Source organism: Sceloporus occidentalis, unplaced genomic scaffold, assembly GCF_023333645.1.
Source record: "Sceloporus occidentalis isolate IW3139 unplaced genomic scaffold, rSceOcc1.0.p SCAF_5, whole genome shotgun sequence".
In the NCBI taxonomy this organism is placed as follows: domain Eukaryota; kingdom Metazoa; phylum Chordata; class Lepidosauria; order Squamata; family Phrynosomatidae; genus Sceloporus; species Sceloporus occidentalis.
In genome coordinates, this window is record NW_028316985.1 from 83,784,230 (window position 1) to 83,809,644 (window position 25,415).

The window sequence follows — 25,415 nt, forward strand, 5'->3', positions numbered from 1 at the left end:
GCCTCCAGAGCCAGGAGCCCTTCTCCGGCGGCGTCCCATGCTGTGGAGGCGCTGCTGGGCTCCGTGGAGCGGCTGCCTGCTGGAGCTCTTTCCCCTGCCCTCCGCCTGGGCTCTTCTGGGGGCAGCAGCAGCAACAGACACCCGAGGCTCTGGGGGAGAGAAGAGGAGCAGTAGCAGTAGCAGCCCAGCCATGGACGAGGAGGAGGAGGAAGTGCCCCAGGAGAGGTAAGCAGCAGGAGCAACAGCAGCAGGCACCAAGCAGCGCCACCTCACAATGCTGCTCTCTCTCTCTCTCTCTCTGTTTTTGTGAGTGTGTTGTGTGCCACGGGGGGTTCTTGGGAAGAGTTGTTCAGGGCGAGGTTTGCCATTGGCTTCCCCTGAGGCTGAGAGAGTGTGACTCCCCCAGGGCCACCCAGTGGTTTATATGGATGGACAGGGATCCTCACTCTGGCCTCCAGGGTCCCCAACGCTCAGCCCACGCTGGCTCTCTCTCTGCGTATATATGTGGGGTTGTATATGTATATATGCATATATATGTGTGTGTGTGTATGCATATGTGTGGATTTGTACATATGAATACACACACATATATATATGTATATATGTCTCTCTATATGTGCATATATGGGTGGGTGTTTATATATACATATGCATATACATGTGTGTATGTGTGTGTGTGTGTGTATATATATATGCATTTGTGTGTGTGTGTATATATGTCTATATATATGCATTTATGTGTGTGTAGGGGTGTGTGTGTATTGCATATATGTGTGGGTATATATATATATGCATATTGTGTGTGTGTATATATTTCTCTCTGTATATATGCATCTACGTGCATGAAGGTGTATATATATGTGTGTGTGTGTATATATATATATATGTCTATATATCTGTGCATTCATGTGTGTGTAGGTGTATATATATGTGTGTGTGTGTCTCTCTATATATATATTCATGTGCATGTAGGTGTGTGTATGCATATATGTGTGTGTGTGTGTGAATACATACATATATATGTGTGTGTATATATATAAATATATGGGTGTCTATACACATATGCATACACACACACATAAATATAGCTACGCAGAGAGGGAGTGGATGGAATATCCCCCAATGCATACCTACTTTTCAGATGCATTGGGTTGCTGGGGGCACGGGGGGGGGGAATGATCTATTTTGTCAGGAGGAAAACTGCTTACCCTCCTCCAGTCCCTCCCTCTCTTTCTTGTCCATTTATCCCCCATGTTTGCTATTCAGGTACTGATGACTGCGTCTGCACCACAGAAGTAATCTGGTTTGACACCACTTTCACTGCCACAGCTCAGTGCTGTGGGATACCGGGAAGGGTAGTTTGTTGTGGCTACCCTTCCCAGAATAGCCTAGCATTGAGCCATGGCTGTGGAAGTGGTGTCACATTACTGTAGTGCGGGTGCAGCCTGTTTTGTCCCACAGAATCCCACTGAGGTGGAGGGACACTTTCACCAAGGCTTGCTTAGCGAGAAGGAATAAATGGATTCAGTGGGGTCTTTTATATATATATATATGTATGTATGTATGTATGTATATGCATTGGACTGGAGCCTTGGGATGTATTCCTCTACCCAAGTTTAGGATTGTGCCCTAGGGCTCCTATTTTGTGCACAGGAGTCAATCCCCCACTATTGCACTCCATGGGGTGTATTTCTCAGTGAACATGTGTAGCATCATGCTGCGGTTCAAGAGACAACTTACTGAAATCTCACACCCTGCAGGGTTTGTGCACTTATCCAGAAACATGCGCTGGGACCCAGGCAACATAAATGCGTCCGGATTTGAAATCCATCCTTTGTGAATCTTAACTGGGTGAAATGAAAAACGGAAAAAGAGCCGTTTGATCATCTTAAATTCTGTCCAGCATGAGGCTGTTCGTACACTGAAAAAAGAGCATTTATAAGCCTCTTGGGCAGCATGTGTGCCACATACCAGCATGGGAGAAGCTCTGTGAGAGAAATAAAATGTACATTGTGAAGTCAAAGGCTTTCATGGCTGGCATCCATAGTCTTATGTGGGTGTTTGGGGCTATGTGGCCACGTTCTAGAAGATGCCAGCCACGGATGCTGGCGAAAACGTCAGGAATAAACTCTTCTAGAACATGGCCACATAGCCCCAAAAACCCACAAAAAACTAAAAATGTAAATTGTTTCGCACTGAAGAAATGATTTATATCCCATCTCTCTCACCCAGTGGGCCTCAAGGCAGGTTACAATAATTTCAAGGCAGGTTATGATAATGACCATCATGCCACCTCTGAATTATAACCACCAAGCTTGGGAAGAATTAATGGCTTTGCATGGGGATTGCAAATGGTAGTATGCAAACATGGATTTGTGCACCGCTTGTACAAATGGGATGAACCGATTAACATTCCCCTCTTAACTGGACTGTTGATGGGGCTGCTGATTTATGTGTGTCACCTTGCTGTAGCCGCCACTTCCCAACCATCTGCTGTGGTGCAAGCCAATTTCTGTGGCAATGTAATGAAAGCACTAACACGTTGTTTGAGCGTGGGCTTGCCACCTTGGGTCAGCAGTATAAAATACATATGGATGGATACTTGGCAGATCGCTGTGGTGTATTCTGTTGAAACTTTGGAATTAAAAGGTGTCGCACTTTCACTTTGCAAGCAAGTGAAGAAATCTTGGTGGATATTTTTGGCAGTGTGTGTATGTGTGTGAACCATTACTTTTTTAGTACAGTATTTGCCACTTAAGGGCCTATATTCCTATCTTCATGGTGCTGCTTTCTGTGAAAATAAGACAGGACCGTGTCCTTTTAACTGCAAATCAGTAGTGGATTTCAGAATTAGACATAGTTGTTGAAGCCCATCTGCCACACATGGTTTTACTGAATAATTCAATTTCAGCTGCTATTCATCAGATTGTGGCCCCTTTCTGAGACCGCATCGTGGTTGACTATGGTTTAATAGTACCACTTCATTTTAGAAGTTTTTATGAATGACCAACCACTTGGAGGAAATCTTATATGAAAATAGAGGTTGTCCAGTTGAGGTTTATTAGCATGCAACAGATCCAGTCCTTGTTCCCTTTGCCCTCTTCCCCAGGGGGTATCTATCACATTTTGAGCTGTTGAATAAGACTGGACTGGAGAATGAAAGCCCTGCAGATCAATTCAGTTGGCGTAGTTCTAGCCTCCTTTTTCATTGACATGGAAATGTGTTGCAGCACTCTTCAAAAAACATGTTACATAATCCCCTCCTCTCAAACTTGTATGCCTTGCAGCACTGATGTCTTATTTAACATATAAAAACAAAGGCTTGCAGATGGCTGGTAGGTATCATGGGGCTCTGGCAGTGTTAATTCCAAAGAAGCTAGAGGAGTGTTTAAAATATTTTAGCCCCCTTTTCTTAAGCTTAAGTTGACAGAAAATAAACAGGTTTTTAGCAGCTGGGCCTGTTTTTTTCATTTGTCCAGTGTGATGCATACAGATTCCTAGGGAATTTACGTAAGATGGTGTCAATAAACTCTGAAGTAGAAAGCAAATTGATTATTGAAACATAAATTTAATTTGTTGTTTGGGGTCTTCATTTGATAGATGACAAAAATGCAAAGGCATAAGAAATTCCAGAACTGATTTTTAAAACTGTGATTAGTAAATATGGTGTACTTACCTTTTTGCAATTTAGTGGTTATGTTTACAGTGTTCAAATGAATGTTTGTTCCTCGTGGCCAGTTTTCTTTGTTAGGGATGTTCTCAGACTTAATACCCCCCCCCCCACAACTTTTCTCCCAGATGTAATGCCAAAAAACGTCATTGTGGTTTGTTCTTTTGCACCTGTCATTTTCAAAAATTGTCTAAATTAGTTCATTTATAATATTTATACTTTGCCCTTCATCCAAAAAGTCTTGCAAGGGAGCTTACAAATCATTTATGTGACAGTTCCTTCCCCTCAGGAGTCTTTCTCCTTCTCCTCTACATCTTCCCTCCGAATCCAAATATATGTATTCCAAATCCTTGATGCCAATCCGCTATCTTTTATGGGGCAATGCAGTGACAGAAATAAACAGGCCTCTTAGTGGGCAAGGGATTGGGACCATGAACACACCTCTCCATTTATACAGCCCCAAATGAGTATCTGCCACAGCTGATTACGTATCTATTACAGTTGGCATAAGGTTTTTGTATTTTCCTTCACTCCTAATCTTCTGTTTCTTTAAAGGGATCTGGCCCCAAACCTGTAGACAAGTACTACACTCGATTGGGTGCAGTTGTGCCACATAGAAACACAGACAAAAAATCCCCTCCCCATGCTTTGAAAGATGCATAGCAAGAATGTATTGGTTTGTGGTCCTCATTCTTTACAATCCAGATATCTAAAAATGTTTATATTGCGGATTGCAGTTTTGAGATGGATTTCTTCTGTATCCAGCTTGTCCTCTGGAATTATTTTTGAACTGTCACATTGGAGTGAGTGAGTGGGTGACCTGAGGCCCTGTCACATTATACAGTTACAGCAATATGATTCCACTTTAACTGCCATGGTTCCCTACTTAGAATTTTTAGCTAGAGAACTGGAGTGCCACACCATACTCCAAATCCCAAGATCCCATAGAATGGTGCTATGGCCGTTGAAATGCTATAATTATTATCCGCAAACGTACCCCTAAGGAATGGTTCTGATTCTCAAAGGAACGATGAAATATTGTAGTAGCTTCTGTGGGGATGGCAAAGTGTTGAGGAGCAGGGAGGGAGAAAGAATTCAGGGCCAGGTCAGCATGGTGGTGGTGGGAGGCTGGTGACGAATTTGCAGGATCAACAGTCAAATCCAGCAGCTTTTCATCCATCTCTTCACCTCACCTCTTGACTCCTTTCAACTCCTCAAGGAAATCCCCTTGCCAAATATAGCAAGGCCAGTGCAATGGACACCATTGGGGAGCAAAGGTTTCAAAAGTCTTTACACCAATGCAGAGTTTGGAAAACAACAAGATGACCTTGAAGTCTTAGTGCAAGAAAGTAAATATGACTTTATAGGCATAAAGGAGAGCTGGTAGGATGACTCTTATGATTGGAATATTACAATTGAAGGGTATAACTTATTCAATACATGTGGCAGAAAAGGAGAGGAAGTAGCAATATATGTCAAAGGCCAGTTGTACACAAATCCATGAGAGTAATCAGAATGGACCAGTTGAGAGCAGTTGAGTAAAAATAAATAGAGACATAATAAGCATTGTGCTAAGAGTGTACTGAGCCCTGGTGGCGCAGTGGTTAAATGCCTGTACTGCAGCCATTCACTCGAAACCACAAGGTTGCGAGTTCAAGACCAGCAAAAGGGCCCAAGCTCGACTCAGGCTTGCATCCTTTCGAGGTCGCTAAAATGAGTACCCAGACTGTTGGGGGCAAATTAGCTTACTTGCTGTTCACCGCTATGATCTTTGGAATAGCGGTATATAAATAAAACAAATTATTATTATTTACTATAGGCCATTAAACCAAGAAGAGGTGGTAGATAATGATTTTCAGAAACAAATCTCAGAAATCTCAAAGATGCAAGTGTTAGTAGTTATGGCGGACTTCAGTTACCCTGATATTTGCTGCAAAGGGATCTTGTAGCATCTTTGAGACTAACTGTGTGAAAGAAATTGTAGCATAAGCTTTCACAGACATGGTCTACTTCTTCACACAGTCTCAAAAGTACTGCAAGATCCATTTGCATACTGAATTCCAGACTAACATGGCTATGTCTCTGAATTCTGCCCTGATGTCTGCTGGGAGACTAACTCTGCTAAGCATAGGCTCTCCAGCAAATTCCTGATGTGCCTTACAGAAAATTTCTTATTTCAAAAGGTAGAGGAATGAGCAAGAGGATTGGCAATCCTGAACCTGTCACTGAATTACAAGGCTCTGAGCCTTGTTGGTTTCCCATGTCTCAAATGGTTGTTGGTGCAGAAAACTGCATCTGAACAAGTGGTCTTTTGTTCCCCTCAGGTTAAAGGTTTTTTTTTTTTAACCTCACAGCAGTGTGTTCTATAGTTTATTTCAGTTGCCTTATTTTGTTTTTACACTAATGTATGCTATCTGAATTTACTTGGCATGATTCAGCTTGTTAATTTCCATAGTGGAGAACTGTAATTTAGATGATTATCAGTTGTGTTATGTTGTTTACTGGGTTATGTCATTGGGAGTTGCTGTTTGGATATGGAAATCCTTCCTTCACTTTCATTTTTGTTGGTGGACTAGAGGACAAGCTTTTTTCCACCTGTAAATTTGTTTCTCTTGAAAACTCATGCCTGTGTTTACTCATGTTCTGCAATACAAGAGTATATTTAAATCTATGTATAGTATGTTGAATCACAGTTGTCGCATACAGCCCAGTTGACACACTTGATTCTGTTGTGTGTACATAATGTACACCCACACCCAAAAAATAATACTAAGCAAATGTTTAAGCATAACACAGACACTGAGTGGAAAGGACCATGAACACAGAGGAGGACCCCTAATAAGGAAAACAGAGGGAAAGAGAATGTCATTGAACAAGTAGATAGTCTTAGATGGAGGGCCCAAGAATTCCTTGGTATTGGGGTACAGAAAAAAAATGAGAGAAATAGCCATAGAGAAACCATGTATATGAATGTGAATTAGAGGAACGTGGTTTTGTTTTCCCAAATGGACATGGTTTGCAGCATTGTAAAAGTAGGTGGATAGAGAGGGCTGATACATAGGATAAAACATTGTCAGTCTTTGACTAAGCAGCACAGAATCTTTATGTGTTTGGCACTGCTGGAAGTAAGAAGAGCCCATTCTAATATATGGCTGTAACTTCTAGATACAACTGGAATATAAAAGTAGAAGCCTAGGTAACCCTTAGGCTTTGTCTCGATCTTCACCACTAAATTAACTGCAAAGAGATGATTATAAAGAGTCACCTGTATTCAGTCACAGTAGATCTGGTGCACCATTCAAAATCCACAACACAGCAATTCCTTTCCTGGGACAACCAAATTTTGTGCATTTTTCATTGATCCAATAAAGGTATTGTTGCTTTGTGGATTTTAGATATTGTTGTATTTTACTATAGGGTCAACATGACTACCCCTGTATATGTTTTCTGGTACACTATTATCTGCCTTTCTCATTAAGACAAGTAGTAAGTAAGCCTCACAACATGTGGGGAAATTTCAGGAAAAAAATATACCCTCCAGGTGCTGGAGAAGGCTGGAATGGTATTACCCAAGAGAGACCAGACCATATGAGAAGTGACACTCAGGACAGAGCAATTAAACTAGAAGTCAAGTTAAGAAAAAGAAGATACTGGCTTCTGGTCACCTTCTTCTTCTTATAGCTTTTCTTATTTTATTATTTTAAGTCATGTAGGAGGGTTTTTAAATAAAAACAAAAACATAAATGTTTGGCCTACTTTGTATAGTTCACAGTTTTAGACCTATTAGAGTTCTTATTACTTTTATAGAATTATATACTGTTTCTAGTTTATTTGATTAAAGGATCCTGTATACTGTGTGGTGTTTGTTTTTCGTAAACCCCTTTCTGGTTGCACAGGGCTTTGTAAAAGAATTCTTTGTGCCTTTTGTTCATTGTAAGTTTTTTTGTGCCAATTAATGCCTTAGCAAAATAGTCTTTAAGTTTCAGCTTGGCTACAGGAGCTATAAACAAGTGAGCTTAAAGCAAAACAACTCATGTCTGTCCTGCTATAAATTCCTACTGGGAGCTTTGGGTTTCTTTGTAGTCCCAAGAAGACCAATTTGGAAGGGTGCATATGGAGTGGAATCCTGTCTAAGCACCCTAGTGATGTTACTGAAATCCCAGTCTGTTAACTGGACAGCACCACCAAAAATTAAGTCGTATAAATACAACAGTGGGTACTTCACAAGTAATCATACTCTATCAAGGCCAGATGTGAGGATCACACAGTTCTCCCAGCATTGTTAGACCATATCCTCCAACATTGCTCAGCAGCGTGCTCTCTAGGACTGCTAGTTATAATTCAGCATCATCTGGCTGCATGATTCACCTCCCTAATGTAGACAGAAGAAGCAACCAGGAAACCCAAAAGGAGAGGAACTCTCTGGGCTTGTTAACATGGGTTCAGCTGAAGAGTGAGTTGGGGTAGATCAGAAGAAACAGGTAACATGGCAGGTGAACTTCAAGAGAAGGTCAACATAACACAGGATCTTTGTATACCAGATCATGTAGTTGCACTGAAGGTCTTGGCTTCTGGATTAAGGTATAGGGATAGATGCAGAGGAAACATAGGGGATAATGACTTGGAAAGAAGACAGTGCATCCATGTGTGTTTGGACTGGGGTCAAATGAAAGAATTCAGAGTAAATAGAAACCTCCCTCAAACTTCTGGTTGTGTGATTATTGAATCTTTGCTACATTACGAAGTCCCACTTTTAATAGATGTCTTGGTTAAAGATGGCATCTTGATTAAGTTGTTTCCATTGGCTCAAGTAGGGCTTCCTATGATGGTGTACTTCACCTTGCATAATCCTTCACCATTGGCTATTTTAGACTTCATAGGTGTCAGGGAATATATTATTGCGATGCAGCTCCAGCCAGCTCTAGCCGGGTAGCCAATGGTAAAGGCTTGGAGTCCAACATCCAGAGTGCCATGAATGGCCCACTTCTGCAATGAAACATCATACTACAGTGGATGTGAACAGCCCCAATTGCTTCACCTAGAAGATTAAGATTTCCATTTATTAACTGAAACTTTGATCCAAAACACACTGCAGAAATAATCCAGTTTGAGATTGCTATAACTGCCCTGGCTCAGTGCTAGGGAATCCTGGGAATGGTAGCTTATTGTGGTACCAGAGGTTTCAGGCAGGGGAAGCTAGATGTCTCACAAAACTACAGTTCCCAGTATTCCCTAGCATTGAGCCAGGACAATTAAAGTGATCCCAAACTGGATTATTTCTGCAGTATGTTTTGAACCTTTAATATACAGTCGGCCTTCCCTCCTGATTCGTGGACTTGAAGTCTGTGGTCTCGGCCATTTGCGGACAGCAAGTGGGGAGGGACAAAATGGTGCATGTGCCTGAGGCATGCACGGGAGCACACCACCATTGAAACCAGTGGAGACCCCAATATTGCCGTTTTTCCAAATTCACAGGGTGTGTGTGTCTGGAATGGATCCTCTGCAAATCAGGAGGGACGACTGTAGGTTGAGTCTCTCTTATCCAAAATGTTTGGGATCAGAAGCATTTTGGATTTTGGAATTTTTCAGATTTTGGAATAGTTGCATATACTTAACGAGACATCTAGAAGATGGGACCCAGGCCTTAAACACAAAACTCATTTATGTTTCAAATAGTCTGGAGGTAATTTTACACAATTTTAAAATTAATTTTGTGCATGAAACACTGAAAAATCAGAAAACAAAGGTGTCAACATTTCAGCCACCCATGATGGCACACATTCCTCTTCTGTAATAAACTCAACTCAAATAGTGTTTGAATCATTATATTACACAGTCCATTCTAAGAATCTGGTTAAAATATCAGGAACAATTATGTCCGAAGATATTAATACATGAAGCATTTCATAAAAAAGAGGTCCTGGCTCATGTACAAAGATTTGTTAATTAACACAGGTAAGGAGTATTGAATGAAACTCAGAATAATTAGAGCAAGAGAGAATACCATGTCATTGGTTTCTGTATCAGTGGTCTAAATCTTGGAATAATAATAAAAAAAAAATTTACAAGTTGCAGTGACTTGAAAGAAAATTACTATAAAATGTTTTATAGATGACAAATGTTTTTACCCTGGCAAAATTGGTAAAAATGTATCCAAATAGAAAAGATAATTGGTGGAAATGTGGAAATAAAAACACCACGTTTTATCATATGTGGTGGAACTGCCCAAAAGCAATTGAATTTTGGGGAAATACTCATTCTAATAATTGTAGAGATATTGAAAATAAAAGTTGAATGTCTTCCATATACTTGTTGAATATGCTAGAGAAAGAAACAGAAAAGAAATGGGGGAAAATCTTGTTGTATATGATCACAACAGCTAGGATAATATTTGCTAGAAAATGGAAGGCTGAAGAAATACCCACAATTGATGGATACGTAACAGAAATGGCAGAAAGGGACAAGATCACTGTTTTGATCAAAGACAAAACAACAAAACGTTTTAAAGAAGAATGGAAGTGTATGTTACCACTATGGGAAAAGAAATGGGGGAAATTATTGATAATAAGCTTTGGAGATTAAAAGTGATTGTAAGAATAAGAGAACAGAGAAATGTAGAACTAATAGGTAGTGAGAGGAAGTCATAATTCAGAAAAGGGGACAAAATGGTAAGAGGAAGATGTAACAGGATAATGGAATATTAGTTAACGGAATAGTAAATTTCTGGAGCAGTGAGGAATTTAGAATATTCATAGACAGAAATAGGAAATAGAAATTAAAATAGAATATATAAAAACCTTGGAAAATAGGAGTGCAAAGAAATATAAGGCATTCTCTCCTCCAACCTTTTTCAGCAGTGAAATTGCTTTTGGCTCCAAAAGCAAAATATATTTTATATTCTGAAGCTGGCAAATTATGAACAGTGGTTTAAAAATATAGAGAGTACAGTATTATGAATCAGAAGCATTAATTGAAGACTTTTGGAATGGAAGAGCACCTTAGCATCCCTTATGACACTAGCAATCTTATAAGTGAAGGCATGCATTTAACTTCTGCTGTGGTCAAGTCTTTGGGGGTAAAATACTACTACTTTCTACTGTGTATAAAGACCCATCAGGCGGCTAAATATCAAATAAGGAATGAGAATATAGGAGGAAGAATGAAAGTAGGGCAGAGACAACCTAAATTTGGGATAAACAACTTGGACAAAGGAATTCAGGTAATTTTTGTGGGTTTTTCAGGCTATGTGGCCATGTTCTAGAAGGGTTTCTTCCTGACGTTTCGCCAGCATCTGTGGCTGGCATCGTCAGAGAATGCTTGCCTGGAAAGGAGTTCGGTGTATGTATGTGTTTTTTTTTTTAATTAAGTCTTTATTAAAGTTTTCTATGATATACATTTAACATATAGCACATAAAACATGAGAAAAAAACAAAGACATACATACATACGAATATATAAATATACAGTAGCGAATTATATACAAGTTTTCCTGTCAATACTTTATAACAGAACTCGGTTTCCTAGAGGAGAAGGGACATGTTTATGTCAGGCTAAATTACCTAATAGGTTTATGGTTCTAAATCATAGTTAATTCATACAAGCTTATTATAAGTGTGTTTTAAAAATAAACAGTTTGCTAAACCAAAGTTTGCTTCGGTGTTTTCATTGTATAATTATAACAAACATATCATTTCGTCTTTTTCCTTTTTACCAGATAAATTTAGAAATTAAGTTTTCTTTATTCATGTACAACATAAGAGGATTCCAAATCTCTTTGGTTTTGTTCCAGTCCAGATTTTTCATAAAACAAGTGAGTTTATCCATTTCCATATAGTCAAGGAGCTTCATGCACCAATCCTCCCATGTTAATTGTTGCGTAACCTTCCAATGAGTAGCAAACAAAATCCTGGCTGCTGAAATCATATAAAAAAGTAGCTTGCCATGTTTCTTTTCCAAATTAACATTCAAAATCATATTTAATAAATACATTTTGGGATCTAGAGGAAATTTTTCATTCAAAATCAGTTGTATTCTATGATGTATCATATTCCAATATTTTTTAGCATAATTACAAAACCACCACATGTGGATAAAAGAGCCAGAGGCATCTTTACATTTCCAACAGGCCGGGTTCTTATTCTTGTCTATTTTAGCTAGTTTCAAGGGTGTTATATACCATCTATTCTGCATTTTATGGTAGTTCTCTCTAATTGCAATAGAGGATGTATATTTTTGTCTCAGGTTCCAGTTCTTTTCCCATTGCTCAAGCGGAATGGCCTCTCCAAAATCCTGCGCCCATTTTATCATTGTTGGTTTGATTAGGTCTTCATGCATTTCTGGATTTAACAAAAATTTATATAGTCTAGAGATTCTCCCTTTCGGTTTACTAAAAATAATTTTATCAAAATCCGAAATATCTAGGTTAACTCCGACCATTTTATTGTCCAAAGCAAATCTCTCTTTTAGTTGTCTATACAGAAACCAGTTAATAGAAAATCGTTCTTTATGTAATTCGTCTATAGGTTTGATGTCAAGCTGGTTGGTGATAGGGTCTTTACATAAAATATCTTTATACGTAATCCATCTATCACAATGGATAGCATCGTTTCTGTGAAAGGCTTCATTAATCGAAACCCAAAAAGGGAGTTTCGGGAATAACAGATTTTTAAATTTTAACCAAACCTTATATAGGGATTTCCTTACGAAATGTGTCAGAAACGCGCGATTAACTGAAATCTTATCATGAAATAAGTAAGCATGTATACCGTAAATATTCTCCATCATTTCTACATTTAACAGTGCTTTTTCATCTAGCTTAAACCACGGCATCATCCAGTTAAAGCAACAAGCGTAAAAGTATAGCTTCAAATTAGGGAGACCAAGTCCACCGTGTCTAGTTTCATCCTGCATAAGTCGAAATCGAACCCTCGGTTTCTTTCCCCCCCCATAAGAATTTGCTTAAGTCCTTATTCCAAGCTTTAAATGGTACATCGTTAGTCAGTATAGGGATTGTTTGAAATAAAAAAATCATTCTTGGCAAAACCATAATTTTTATAGCAGCGATTTTACCCATCCAGGATAGGCCGACTTTGTCCCATCGCTGTAAGTCCAGCTTAATTTTTTGCCAAGTTTTATAGTAATTGTGATTAAAGAGTTCAGTGTTTTTTGTAGAAAGCCATATCCCTAGATATTTTACTTTTTCAACAATTTTAAATCTAGATATTTCTTGCAATTTCTCATTATCTGTATGTGTATGTATATATATATACACACACACACACACACACACTGTGTGACCTGGGAAGGCAAGAGTGATTTGCATGTGGGTTGTTCTGTTGCTAATGGCAAGCCGCAGGGTGGGAGGGTCTGCAAAGGAGGATTAGTGTCTGCTTGGTTAGTGCTCATTGTCTGCTGGGAAGCCCTTGACCCTGGGAGATTTCTCATTTGCATTTGTTGAGACTTCATCTTGCTATTTTTCAGGACTGGAAGCCAAACCTTGTTTACTTTAAGGGTTTCCTCTTTCCTGGTGAAATTGTCCAGGTGTTTGTGGATTTCAGTGGTTTCCCTGTGCATCCTGACATGGTAGTTGTTGACGAAGAAAATCCAGCAAATGCTTTGCTCAGCCAAGGACCAGAGAGACCCTCTCACAGCCGCAGGAGTTTACCGCATACCATGCAGCTGCGGACAAGTCTACATAGGGACCACCAAATGCAGTGTGCAAACAAGAATCAAGGAACACGAGAGGCTTCTGACTGCAGACTGGGCCAGTCAGAAAAATCAGCAGTAGCAGAACATGCCACAAACCATCCTGGGCATAAAATACTGTTTGAAAACACTGAAATTCTGGACCATGCCAACCTCTACCATGTCAGGATGCACAGGGAAGCCATTGAAATCCACAAACATCTGGATAACTTCAACAGGAAAGAGGAAACCCTTAAAGGACTAATGGATTAAAACTACAAGAAAAATAATTCCACCTAAATCTCAGGAAGAACATTCTGACAGTAAGAACTGCTCAACAGTGGAACATATTCCCTCGCAGCGTGGTTAAATCTCCTTCTTTGGAGGTTTTTAAACAGAGGATGAATGGTCATCTCTCAGGGTTGCTTTGATTGTGAGTTCCTGCATGGCAGAATGGGGTTAGACTGGATGGCCCTTGTGGTCTCTTCCAAGTCTACGATTCTGTGATCATAAAATCCATATATATGTTATATATATAATCGACATCACAAAATTACTAGAAGATTTGTGACCAATTGGTTTGCACTGTGAAAGACTGGTTGATTTCCTAAAGTAACTACATCTAACCTATTAATAAAGCACTGGAAAGGGCCTTGGCTTCTGTTTCTTCTGAGAAATAATGGAGAGAAATTCCTCTGGGTGGGTGACTCACCAGGAAACCATCCAGCAGTTATGCAAACAGGTAATACAGGCTGAGTCTCCCTTATTTGGAATTTTGAAATACTCCCAAACTGCAAAACTTTTTTTATGGGTGGCTGAGATTTTTTTTAAATTATTGAGAAAAAAAAAATCAAACCGACAACATCTCAAAATAAACATCATACACATTTAGTCTTCAATACATTGTAATATCATATATTACAAATACCCCATCCCCTTTCTCCCTTTTTCTACTCTATTTAACGTAGTCTCCTTCTTTGGAGGTCTTTAAGCAGAGGCTAGATGGCCATCTGTTGGGGATGCTTTGATTTAGATTTCCTGCATGGCAGGGGGTTGGACTTGGATGGCCCTTGCGGTCTCTTCCAACTCTATGATTCCCCTCTTCCTCCTAACAACCGTTTTTTCTGTATCTCCTTCCAATTTTCTTTCCTTCTTTTCAACCCCTTTTCTTCATTCTACCTTTCTTTATCTTTGTTTCTATCTTGTTTTCTCCAAATCCTTCTTCATTCTTCTTATTTCCAATCCTTTATTTCTTAACTTCCCATACCTTCATTCAACACACCAAAACCTTCTTATCCCTTCTTACCCATACATTATTTAATTAATTTAATGTATAATCTATTGTTCTGATCTAAGGAGTGGAGTCGGTTCCTATAAATTAAACTAAACAAAATGAAAATACAATAAATAACATAAAACAGTAACACCAAACAATATCAGAAAACAACAAATGAACAAACAAACAAAGAGAAAAGGATATTACACATAGTTAAATTCTAATTAATTCCAAAGCTTAACCCACATTCCATACAAACTTTACATACACTACATATTAAAATACGTACAGTACTTCCCGTTCCTGTTATTACTGGGTTGTTATTACATATTATAGTCATCAATTGACACCAAGTGCTTAAACTTGCCAATGACTGCTTCCTTTCCAAAATTAGTTTTGAAGCTAAATGATTTGCTTAAAACTAAAACAAGCAATGCATCCTTTGCTTCCAAAGTTGCTTATACTAGCTAGAGTCTCAAGGTGACTTGTTTGTGTGTTAAAAAAAAGGAACAATAGTTGCTGAGTATTGCTTTTTCAGCCATGCTTGCTGGCTGAGCTTTTTTAAAATTTTGGCCTGTATGGGAAACAGAAGCAAGATAGGAATTGAATGTGACCTCCACCTTGTCACACATTCCCCTTCTTGTATTACTGTCCCACTATTTCATCCCATGCTATTTTCTACATTGCAAGGAGGAATGGAAGCTTTTAGAGAGTAACAAATAACAGAACAAAATGATATCCATTGCTGTTCATTCAGAAAGATAAACATGTTAAGTTTAAATTCTTCTTAATAGAAACGTAAAGATTTGAGGAATATTGTAAATCTGTTGCTTTTCAAGATTTGTGTAAATAATGAAATACAGTGTATGTATGTAATATAAGAAGGCTGGGATACCACCTAACTGCTATTTTGATGCTCTTCATTCTGGTAAATTTTGTCAGGTAGTTGCCAGGTTTCCCATTGTCAATATGTTATTACTGGCAACCTTTTGAAATTCTTCTTTCCTCTTCTTGTACCCTCCATATTTCCCAGCTTTGTCTCTGTGAATGCAAGGGCCAACAGCTGTTTTAGCTGTCAGCAGTATCATAAAGATATCTCACCCCTGTTGGCAAGGAAATGAAGAACTGTAGGGTTTACCTCCTATAGTGCAGTGATGTAGCTACAGATTGCTAAAACCTTACTAGGTTCCTGGTCAACAAACTGGCCTCCTTTCATGAGCAATATGATAGAAGATCTTTGACTTGAAAAACAGCTAGTGGTTATTGCAGTCTTCTGCCACTTCACACTGTGGATGTTACTTTTAATTGGAGCTTGAAAAGCTAAAAAGAGTCTACAAAGTGACATCAATATCAGCTGAGATTTCAGTCATGCACCTGCTTGCATTTCAGATGGACTTCCAACATTATCATTTACAATTCATAGAAATTTAAGTACTTTAAAATAACACCATTGTTAATTGGACTCTTTAAGCTGCATAAACTATTGCTTTCATATCCATTTAATTACTCAAGCCTGTGTGGTGTGCATGTTACTCAAGGACTGATGAACCAAGTAGAAAGAATTAGAAACATTCTGATTAAAAACTTTTTAATGAATAAATATTGCCTTGCATTATCCTCTCTGTTGTAAGCTGCCCAGATTCCCAGTGATAGGGCGGCATATACCGGTAAATAAATCCTATTATTATTATTAATTTTATTTTTTTCAGGAGGAAACTTTGTACAGTATTCTGATTTCTGATTAATAATACCCACGTTTTATAACTTGATGTTAATTTTATCTGATTTGTTTTATCTGTATGTCTGATCAGTTGATCATTAACAAAGAAATACATAAACCTTTTAGGGGAGGAAAGTATTTGGCATATATTTCAGCAGAAGGAATGCAAATGGTTTTATATTGTATGTGAAAGCCAATATTAATTCTTAGGCATTTTTTTTAGCATCGGCAAGATCTGTGGCTTATATTGGTAGAAACTGAGATTTAAACTACAGGTTAATTCTCCCTTATCCAAAATGCACAGGACCAGAAGTGTTTGGGATTTTTTTTCCAGATTTTGGAATGTTTGCATATATGTAATAAGTTATCTTGGAGATGGGGCCAAAGTCTAAACATGAAAATAATTTATGTTTTGTATATACCTTATACACATAGCCTGAAGGTAATTTTATACATAATATTTTAAATATTTTGTGCAAGGATCAAAGTTTGTGTACACTGAACCATATGAAAACAAAAGTGTCACTGTCTTAGCCGTCCATGTGGACAATTTTTGATTTTGGAGTATTTTTGATTTTGGAATTCTGGATAATGGGTACTGTACTATCTATCCTTCACAAAAGTGTTTCATTGAAAAGGAAGATGTAAGAGGCTTACCTTGTCCCCTCCCTGTGACCGTTTTGGCATCAGGAAAAACAATTGTTCTCCTGGCATTTTAGGCACCTTTATATATTTTATATTGCTGCTTTGTTTTCTGTGCTGCTCTTACACATTGTGTTGTGCTTTTCTATATATACTTTTTGCTCAAGAGTACATTCATTTTAAACAAATAAAAACATTGTGTTGAAGTTTATAACTGTCCTAAGGTACGTGTATTTATTTTATATGCTTCCTGTGTACCATATCAGTCAGGTTTGCTATTAACCCTCACACCTATAACGTAAGAGGAAACAGGACAGTTATGACTCATTGTTGTCATCTCCCAAATCATTTGGTTGCAATAGTTAGTTTAGTCAGAGGTGCAGAATATAGCAGCCTTTTGCAATCAACTCAACCATCTTAATTAATACAGTTGGCTCTTCACATTTGCTGGGGTTGGGCACAAGACCCCTGAGAAAGTGAAAAATGTGCAAATAAAAACATTTTTTAACCTGAGAGAACACTTCTGTAGGCATTTGTAGGTCCTCCGTTGCAATTCTGTGATCAACATCTACAAGAAATTGTCCATGGAATTGTGCTGGAGGACCAACAAATGCCTAAATAAGTGTTCTCTCTAGGAATCTGTAGATCCTCCAGTGTGATTTCTGCAAGTGTTGCCCATAGAGTCAAGCTGGAGAACCTAGAGATTCCTAGAGAGAACATACTAATCAAATCCATGAATAATCAGATCTGCAAAAGTCAAAGCCACAAATGTGGAGAGCTGACTGTAGTTTGCTTTACAAGAAGTTGGATGATTTCAAATTTATTAAAGGTCTGGTCTTGTTTTTTTAAAACTGGGTGTCAGCCAAATGTGAGCTATAGTCAGTTTACCATATTAAAAACAAAAGAAAAGAACTTATTTCTGGTGTTGAAAGAAGAATGCATTTACTGTGCACTCATTTTTATTATTATGTTTACAGACTATGTACAATAGTGAGGCACACAGACCCTGGGATGTTAATCTTGATTTAGGAATTCAAAAAGTACATATGTCTGTGTTGAATAAAATGTCCCATTCTTGTACTTTGCTGTAAAGAATAATGCAAGCAGTTTTTTCTGCATGGGTTCCAGCATTTCCAGTCTCCACTGCTGCAGCGGAGGCGTGACGTGGAGCCCTAGGCAAAAGTCTAAAACGGATCCTCATTGTGTTAGGTGAAAAGAAAAGATAAGAAATGACTAAGCCCCATCTTCTTTCACACAAGGTCCTTGCATGCTCCAAACACTCACAGAAGCAAGCAGATCCTTTCCTTAACAAGCTTTATCAGATAGATAGCAACGGCAAGGTCTTGAGGAAGCCCTGTCTGTGTCTGTGGTATAACTTATCTTAGCATCTAAAAAGCTAGAGAGAATACTGTATGCCATTTTTGCTCATACAGGAATGCTTAAACGAACACACAATTTAGAGCTAAAGGGAATGTATGTGCTTGGAGGCTTAAATGAATGATGCACGTTTTAGATGTGCAAATATTGGTGGTCATAGCAATAACAGTTAATGGCAGCATATTTCTGGGGGGCAAGATATTGACTTGGATGTCTTGACTATCTGTGATAAACTGAAGAATAATTTTGTAGAGAGGAGAGCCATATGTGACTGTATGCCATCCCTCACTTCAGTTGTCACCAGTTGATGACATCACAATTTCACTTTTCAGCAAAAGGTGGCCCATGAAGTTAGAGGGAATCTGAAAATGAAATGGGAGGTGGGGGTGGGGAAGCATAATAATGTGAAGCCAAAATGGTAGAGAATCCATGCATTTCTCATTCGTAATAGTAATGCTCGGCTTCTTTTATTCCTGCGTGAAATCTCAGTAATATTTTTGCATGAACATGGTTTTAGATTTTAATAACAAAATTATAGTAAGTGGTGATGATACGAGTTGTTTCTGCAATCTCTTGACAGCTTCAGGTTTAAGATTTTGTTCAATGTGATACAGCCAAATTTCTTAAAAGAAGCTAAGGATGAAAGGCTTACCCTCTTGATGTCAGAGGCTGAAAATCCATAGGTGATAAATAGATCTGGGCTGCATGTATTTCAATGGCTCAAGTTACAAATGTGCTTGGACATGGTTGTGTTCCAGCTGAAAGGCTATTTCAGTCCAGAGGGGGTTTTGATGTAGTCTTTTGTTTTTGTTTGTTTTGTTTTGGTTTTTTGTCTTCACTCAGAAAGTCTCTAAAACAGTTTATACATAGGAGTACTTGTTGGCAATGATGGGAACACTGAAACTGTAAGTCTGATACGTACTTTTATTCACTGGCATATCTAGCCTTAATAGTGATCAGAGTCTTGCATCTGCAGATTTGTATGTGCGTGCACTTTCAAATTGCCTATCCACTTACGGTGACCCCCTGAATTTCATAGGGTTTTCTTAGGTTTTCCCTGAGACCCTCTCCATTCCACTTTTAATTGTCCCAAGGTTTATGTTTTTCAGCCCACTCTGGTCCATTGAGTAACACACAGTTGGGTGCTGGTTTGGGAGTTTGACAGGCAGGATGTTGAAATGTGACATATTGGAATGGATGCTGAATGGTGTACTTAACAATTAACTCCTAATTTTAGCTCCTTATCAAAACTGTTTTCCCCATTTTCCAGTTCCCATTGGAAAACTGAATATGGCTGTTGAGCATCATCTGGATTGAGACCTTGGTCTTCCAACCTGTATGAATTCAACACTTTTTTTCCTAATGTATTCCTCAGTACATAATATTCACTAGACTGTTGTCTCTCCCTATACTGCCCATCGTTAATTGTTTCAGCTCTGCCCGGCTCTTGGGACCTCAGGTGCCCTTTCAGTTCTAAGTAACTGGATTAGTGATCAAGGCAGTGTTTGTTGTTGTGTTAATAGGGCAGCAAAGAGTTAATTTTAATCAAATGTTTCTGACAAGTTCATAGAGTGCAGCTGGAAAGTGCTTCCTTACTAATCCCAACATGTACAAAGTCTACTGAGCTAGGATATCTAAAGCTGAGGTCTAAATTTAAGAATCAAATGGAGGGAGGGAGCAGGAGAAGTTTTGAGGTGCTTTGCAAATCATAAATATTATACATTATCAAGGAATCAATGTCTGATGTATTTTGATCATGGTAGCCTTGTTAATGGTAACTATCATTGTTGCTTGTCGTTCCTTTATTTCCCCCTCTCCTAGGAGTACCTAACCACAGTTAAATAGCCTCACTGGTAGGAGAATTAGCTTTGGAGAACATACTGTTTTTGAAGTTAATTCTTGTCCTATGACAAAATGCACAATATTTCCAGATACTTAGGTATTGTTAGATAGTTAAAGCCGTCCCAAGAATGCACTTAGAAAATCAAATTGCCCAAATAATGAGCTTCAGGAATGGTAGACTGGTATTTTTCCAGGGTTGAAACAAACTTCCTGGCAACCCATGGATCTGATACTGTGTATATCAAAGAGCAAGATGCTGTCTGAATTTCCAAGATCACATCATGTCTGCTTGCTAAAACACGTTCTTTAAGCCTTCTTTTTACACAAAAAGGGAGGAGGCAAGCAGCTCACAGTCTTAGTTTGAAGACACAGATTTACTTTTCCTCCAGCTATGAAAGAAAATTAATGGTTCATTTTTGTTTTAACAGTTCCTCACCAAATGATACGACTGAAGAGCAGCCTTTTGCTGCTTCCAGTGAAGACCCGAAAGAAGAAGTAAGAAAACGGCAAAATTCAAGTCAAGGTTCTCGGGGCAGTGATTCCTCTAGAACATCCAGAAAAAGCTTCAGACTGGATTATAGGCTGGAGGAAGATGTGACAAAATCTAAGAGAGGTAAAGATGGAAGGTTTGTCAACCCCTGGCCAACATGGAAAGCCCCATCTTTCCCCAATATTTTGAAGTGGGCTCTTACAGAAAAGGACAACAGCAAGGTCCCATCTTCAAAGCAGGTAAATAATCAATAGTTGCATTCATCTTCTTACACTTGAAGCTCTCTCAGGGCCTCTCTACATGTAAGATTTTTAGGTGTAACCTTAAGATGTTTGAAGAAATTAAATTAATGAGGAAACCCAAAGTTTTCCAATTGCAGAAGATTTAGTGGATTTGCAAATGCATTTGTTAACTCAGTTTGCCCACTGCATTGCTCCATTCAGACATTATGCTGTATCTTTCAAAATATTAATTAACTAATTCATCAGAAACCCATTTTCCTCCCTGCAGTTTGCTTTTCTTTTCTCCCCTTCCTCTAATTTAAAACTGATTTTTCATATCAGGGTTTGTTAGCCTAGATAGTTTTAATAGTGTCCATATTTCCTGTAGTCAGCTTGGTCAGTGGGCAGTCCACTGTTGGTGTTGACTTGAAAACATGTCATCACCCGTTCACTCTGTTTTGTTTCTTGTTGTACTGGCATACTTCTCCCAGCTTGCTGAGCCATGATATAATAAAGCTATTATAAGATTAACTGCCTTTATTGTTTGTTTCTGGTTTCGCTTCAAAGGACTTACAGTGAAACGTGCTGTAATGTGTGTTGCTTTCAAGACTGTCTGGCTTAATTAATATTCCCTGCTTATTTGGGAAAGGGTGTACTTGTTTGATCATCTGTATCTAGAAAGAACTCTTTGAATATTTCATAAGAGAAACTTACAGAGGAAAAGTTGTCATAATAACAGTGGGGAATGTGTCTGCATATATGTTCTTAAGAGCTTAAATATGCATTTGAACCCCTTGGGCTTTATTGTACTACGTTTGAAACAAAATAATTAATTTTTTGCTTTCCAGGAAAAGAAAGGTTTGGCAGTGCTTTCTTGAATTATTAAATCTGTTCAGCATTTTAACAAATCTTAGATGGTTTGGCAGCTAATCACATTAAATAAGATATGCAGTTTGGTCCTTGCAAATGCCTAAGGATTTTACTTCTTTCATGATTCATACTTTGTAATTTTGTTTCATTCTGCTCTGATCTTTCTAGTTTGTAATTGAAGAATGGATACATTAATCTGCCACAGTAGTCAGATGTGATTATAAAACAGTCTACATTTTAAAAATGTCATAAATGTTACCATTCAGAGCTGTATGTTGAACATTCTTTGAATATTGAAAGTTATACATAAGCATAAGTGAATGATATCTATATTTCATTAGCATCAACATCCAAGAATCTTTAATGTAGTTTTTGCAGCTGTATTTGTAAAGGCACCAGTATCAAATTTTTGTTTGCAGAAAATTGACAGTATTCATTGTGACATGGGTTGTGGAGTGGAAATCCAAGATGTAGAAAGATGATGAGGGAGGCATGTGTGTGTGGTGGCTGGGAGGATCAACTGAACTGATTGTTTGGATGAACCTTAGTGTATCAAGTATGTAGTAACCAATCCAAGACCTTATTAGGACAGAAAGGCAACATGATATATACATTAACATATTCATTCAGTTTAAATGTCTAGTTCTGTGTCATATCCATGTTTTTGTCCATAACCCAGATGTCTTTAATATTCATTCAGCCTGTTTTCTGTTAACTTGTTTTTGTTGTTGTGAGCCTTCAAGTCATTTCTGACCTATGGTGACCCTAAGATTAATCTATCATAAGAGTTTCAGAGCTGAGAGTGTGTGACTTGCCCACGGTCACCCAGTGGGTTTCTGTGGCTGAGTCAATCAAACCCTGGTTTCTTGGGTCATAATCTAACGCTCAAAACCACTACACCACACGGACTCTCTGCCTAACTACCATTGACCAGTCAAAGTAGTTAGGGAGGTGTAGCTGGGTCTCTCCTCAATCTGAACAGAAGCTTCTCTAGAAGAGAAGAGAAATATCCATTGAGAAAACTGTAGGTGCTGCTTTTCTTCTATTCTTTTTCCACTGCCAGTCACCACCATTTGGATGTTTCCTTTTCTTGTTGTTATGTGTCTTCAAGTTGATGGCAGTCTTTAGGTAAACTCGTCATGGGGTTTTCTTGGTGATGTGTGTTCATAGGGGAGGTTGCCATTGCTTTTCTCTGAGATTGAGAGACTGTGACTTGTTCAAGGCCACCCAGTGGGTTTCAATGGCTAAATGGGGAGTCAAGCACTGGTCTCCCAGAGTCCTAGTCCAGCACTCAAAAACTCCTACACCATGCTGGCTCTCTTGTGCACTTAGTTGTATTGTTTTATCATTTTTAGGGTGAGAGCATTAGCCAGGTGTGCCCTCAGGACCAGATATTGCACTTACTGCTTTAGCTATGCTGATTATTTTAAGAATGTAGCACATTGATCCCATTCTGTATCTAAATTTATTGTATCAGTAAACAGATGAGGGGGCAAAATTGTTTACTGCTTAATATTCAGAAAATGTGTTCTTAGTGCTGGTGATATATCACTTTGTACTTACAGTCATCTGTATGAAAGATCAATGAAGCCACCAGTTCAGCTGTTGAAAAAGAGCTGAGGACAAAAGCGTCAATAACACACCTTTCCAGCTCATGTTTAGCTGGGCTACAAAAGGTTCCTGGGTGGAGCTCTTTACTGATGCAGATTAAATATTTACAACCTCATGGAGACCGTGAGAAAGAACAAACATAATCAATGGCAACATAGTAAATATTGGATTTTTTTGGAAAGGATATTTCTTGCTTCTCAAAATTAAGCTGATATAAGGAGAGGTGCATGCATTAATATGTTTTATATTTTATTTGGGTTCTGGGAGAAAGTCCATCCTGACACTTTGAAATGGGAAGGATTAAATTTCCAGAAATAAATAATCCTGCATTTAATGCTCATTTTTGCATTACAGATCTTCTCGAGCAACACTTGGGGTAAACAAGCCTCTTATTGAAGAAGCATTTGCCTCAAGTCCACAGAAGAGTCACCTCTGGCCACCAGAAACTCTCTGTAGGATTTGGGCACATTTGCAAATAGCTACATTTTTTCAGCTCTCAAAAACCAACCACAAAGGCTAGAAACCCTTTTTAAAAAAAGAGTTCTGTCACATGTATTGGGGAGTAATGCTGATTGAAATTGACTTTGAGTATGTCAACTGTGAAACCACACAGATTCAAACTGCCCTTTTAATACAGGAGTTTTTGCAAACTAAGGACATAGGATTTCAGCTAGTTTAGAGTTCACCAATGTATGGGCTGTACTTCCTATGCTGATGATTCCATGTCTTCTCCTCCTTTCTTCAGTATGTGCCTGCCTTTCTTATTTGCTTTTGTTCTAGTATAACAAGTAATCTCTTCTTATTGTAAATGGACCCATCATATGGCCTTAGGCTTAAAAAGCTTTCTGTGACAGATAGCAAGTGCATGGCCATTTTCTACTGTGCTTAGTGACTTGCTGAAAGGTGTTGCAAACCAGCAGACAACTGATAACTTAGCTGTAATGTGGTGAACTTTGCTGAAGTCTATGAACACATTGTCTACCTTTGACAGCATCTATTTTAAAATTAAAACCTGTTAGTTCAGGTTAATTAAGCAGCCCTCAAGATGAAGACTTCACAAGACAAACATTGCTAACTGATTGTTAGTAGGATTTGCTTTTTGATTTTGTCTTGTTGCTTTTTTGTCTTTCGCTAGGAACTTGACAGGGAGCTTCCAGTGTTGAAACCTTACTTTGTCCAAAATCCTGAACTAGCTGGAAAAACAGGAGCTGGTATACGAGTAACATGGCTTGGACATGCATCAGTGATGGTGGAAATGGATGAACTTATATTTCTTACTGATCCGATCTTCAGCCAGCGGGCTTCTCCAGTACAGATTGCTGGCCCCAAGCGTTTCCGAGGACCTCCTTGTACAGTGGACCAGCTCCCTAAAATAGATGCAGTGCTGATCAGCCACACCCATTATGACCATTTGGACTATCACTCTGTAGTGAATTTAAATAGTCGCTTTGGTAGTGACCTGAGATGGTTTGTTCCCCTGGGTCTCTTAGACTGGATGCAGAAATGTGGTTGTGAGAATGTAATTGAATTGGACTGGTGGGGAGAAAACTGTGTTCCTGGCCATGATGCCGTTACCTTTGTTTTCACTCCTGCTCAACACTGGTCCAAGAGAACTGCACTAGATGACAACAAAGTTCTCTGGGGAAGTTGGTCTGTTTTGGGGCCTTGGAATAGGTTTTTTTTTGCTGGAGACACTGGCTATTGCGTTGCATTTGAGGAGATAGGGAAGCGTTTTGGACCTTTTGATTTGGCAGCTATTCCCATTGGAGCATATGAACCAAGGTAGGTAAGCTGGAGCCTGTGATTCAGTTGTAGAGCATGAAATTACCACACCAGTGTTTTGCATGCCCAGAACATAGGGAGTCTAGATGGACCAGAACAGGTGAAGGTTGACTGGGACCAGGCAGCACACCAAAAATAAGTTAAATATGAGGTGCTTTGCAGAAGGCGGGAAACTTATGGAGGAATTTAGAGAGAGCTCAGTAGATAAAAAGGAAGCTCAGTAGATAAAT

General features: G+C 38.7%; 1 protein-coding gene across 1 annotated transcript in view; it reads left to right on the top strand.

The window, feature by feature from the left end:
- The window catches only part of LOC149312413 (N-acyl-phosphatidylethanolamine-hydrolyzing phospholipase D-like), a 30,978-nt gene continuing 5,563 nt past the window's right edge, over positions 1–25,415 (top strand). The window contains exons 1-3 of the mRNA XM_089524590.1: positions 1–225; positions 20,640–20,940; positions 24,539–25,185. Of these exons, the coding sequence (XP_089380716.1) occupies positions 38–225; positions 20,640–20,940; positions 24,539–25,185 (1,136 nt within the window). The 5' untranslated portion in view covers positions 1–37. The remainder of the gene's footprint in view (positions 226–20,639; positions 20,941–24,538; positions 25,186–25,415) is intronic.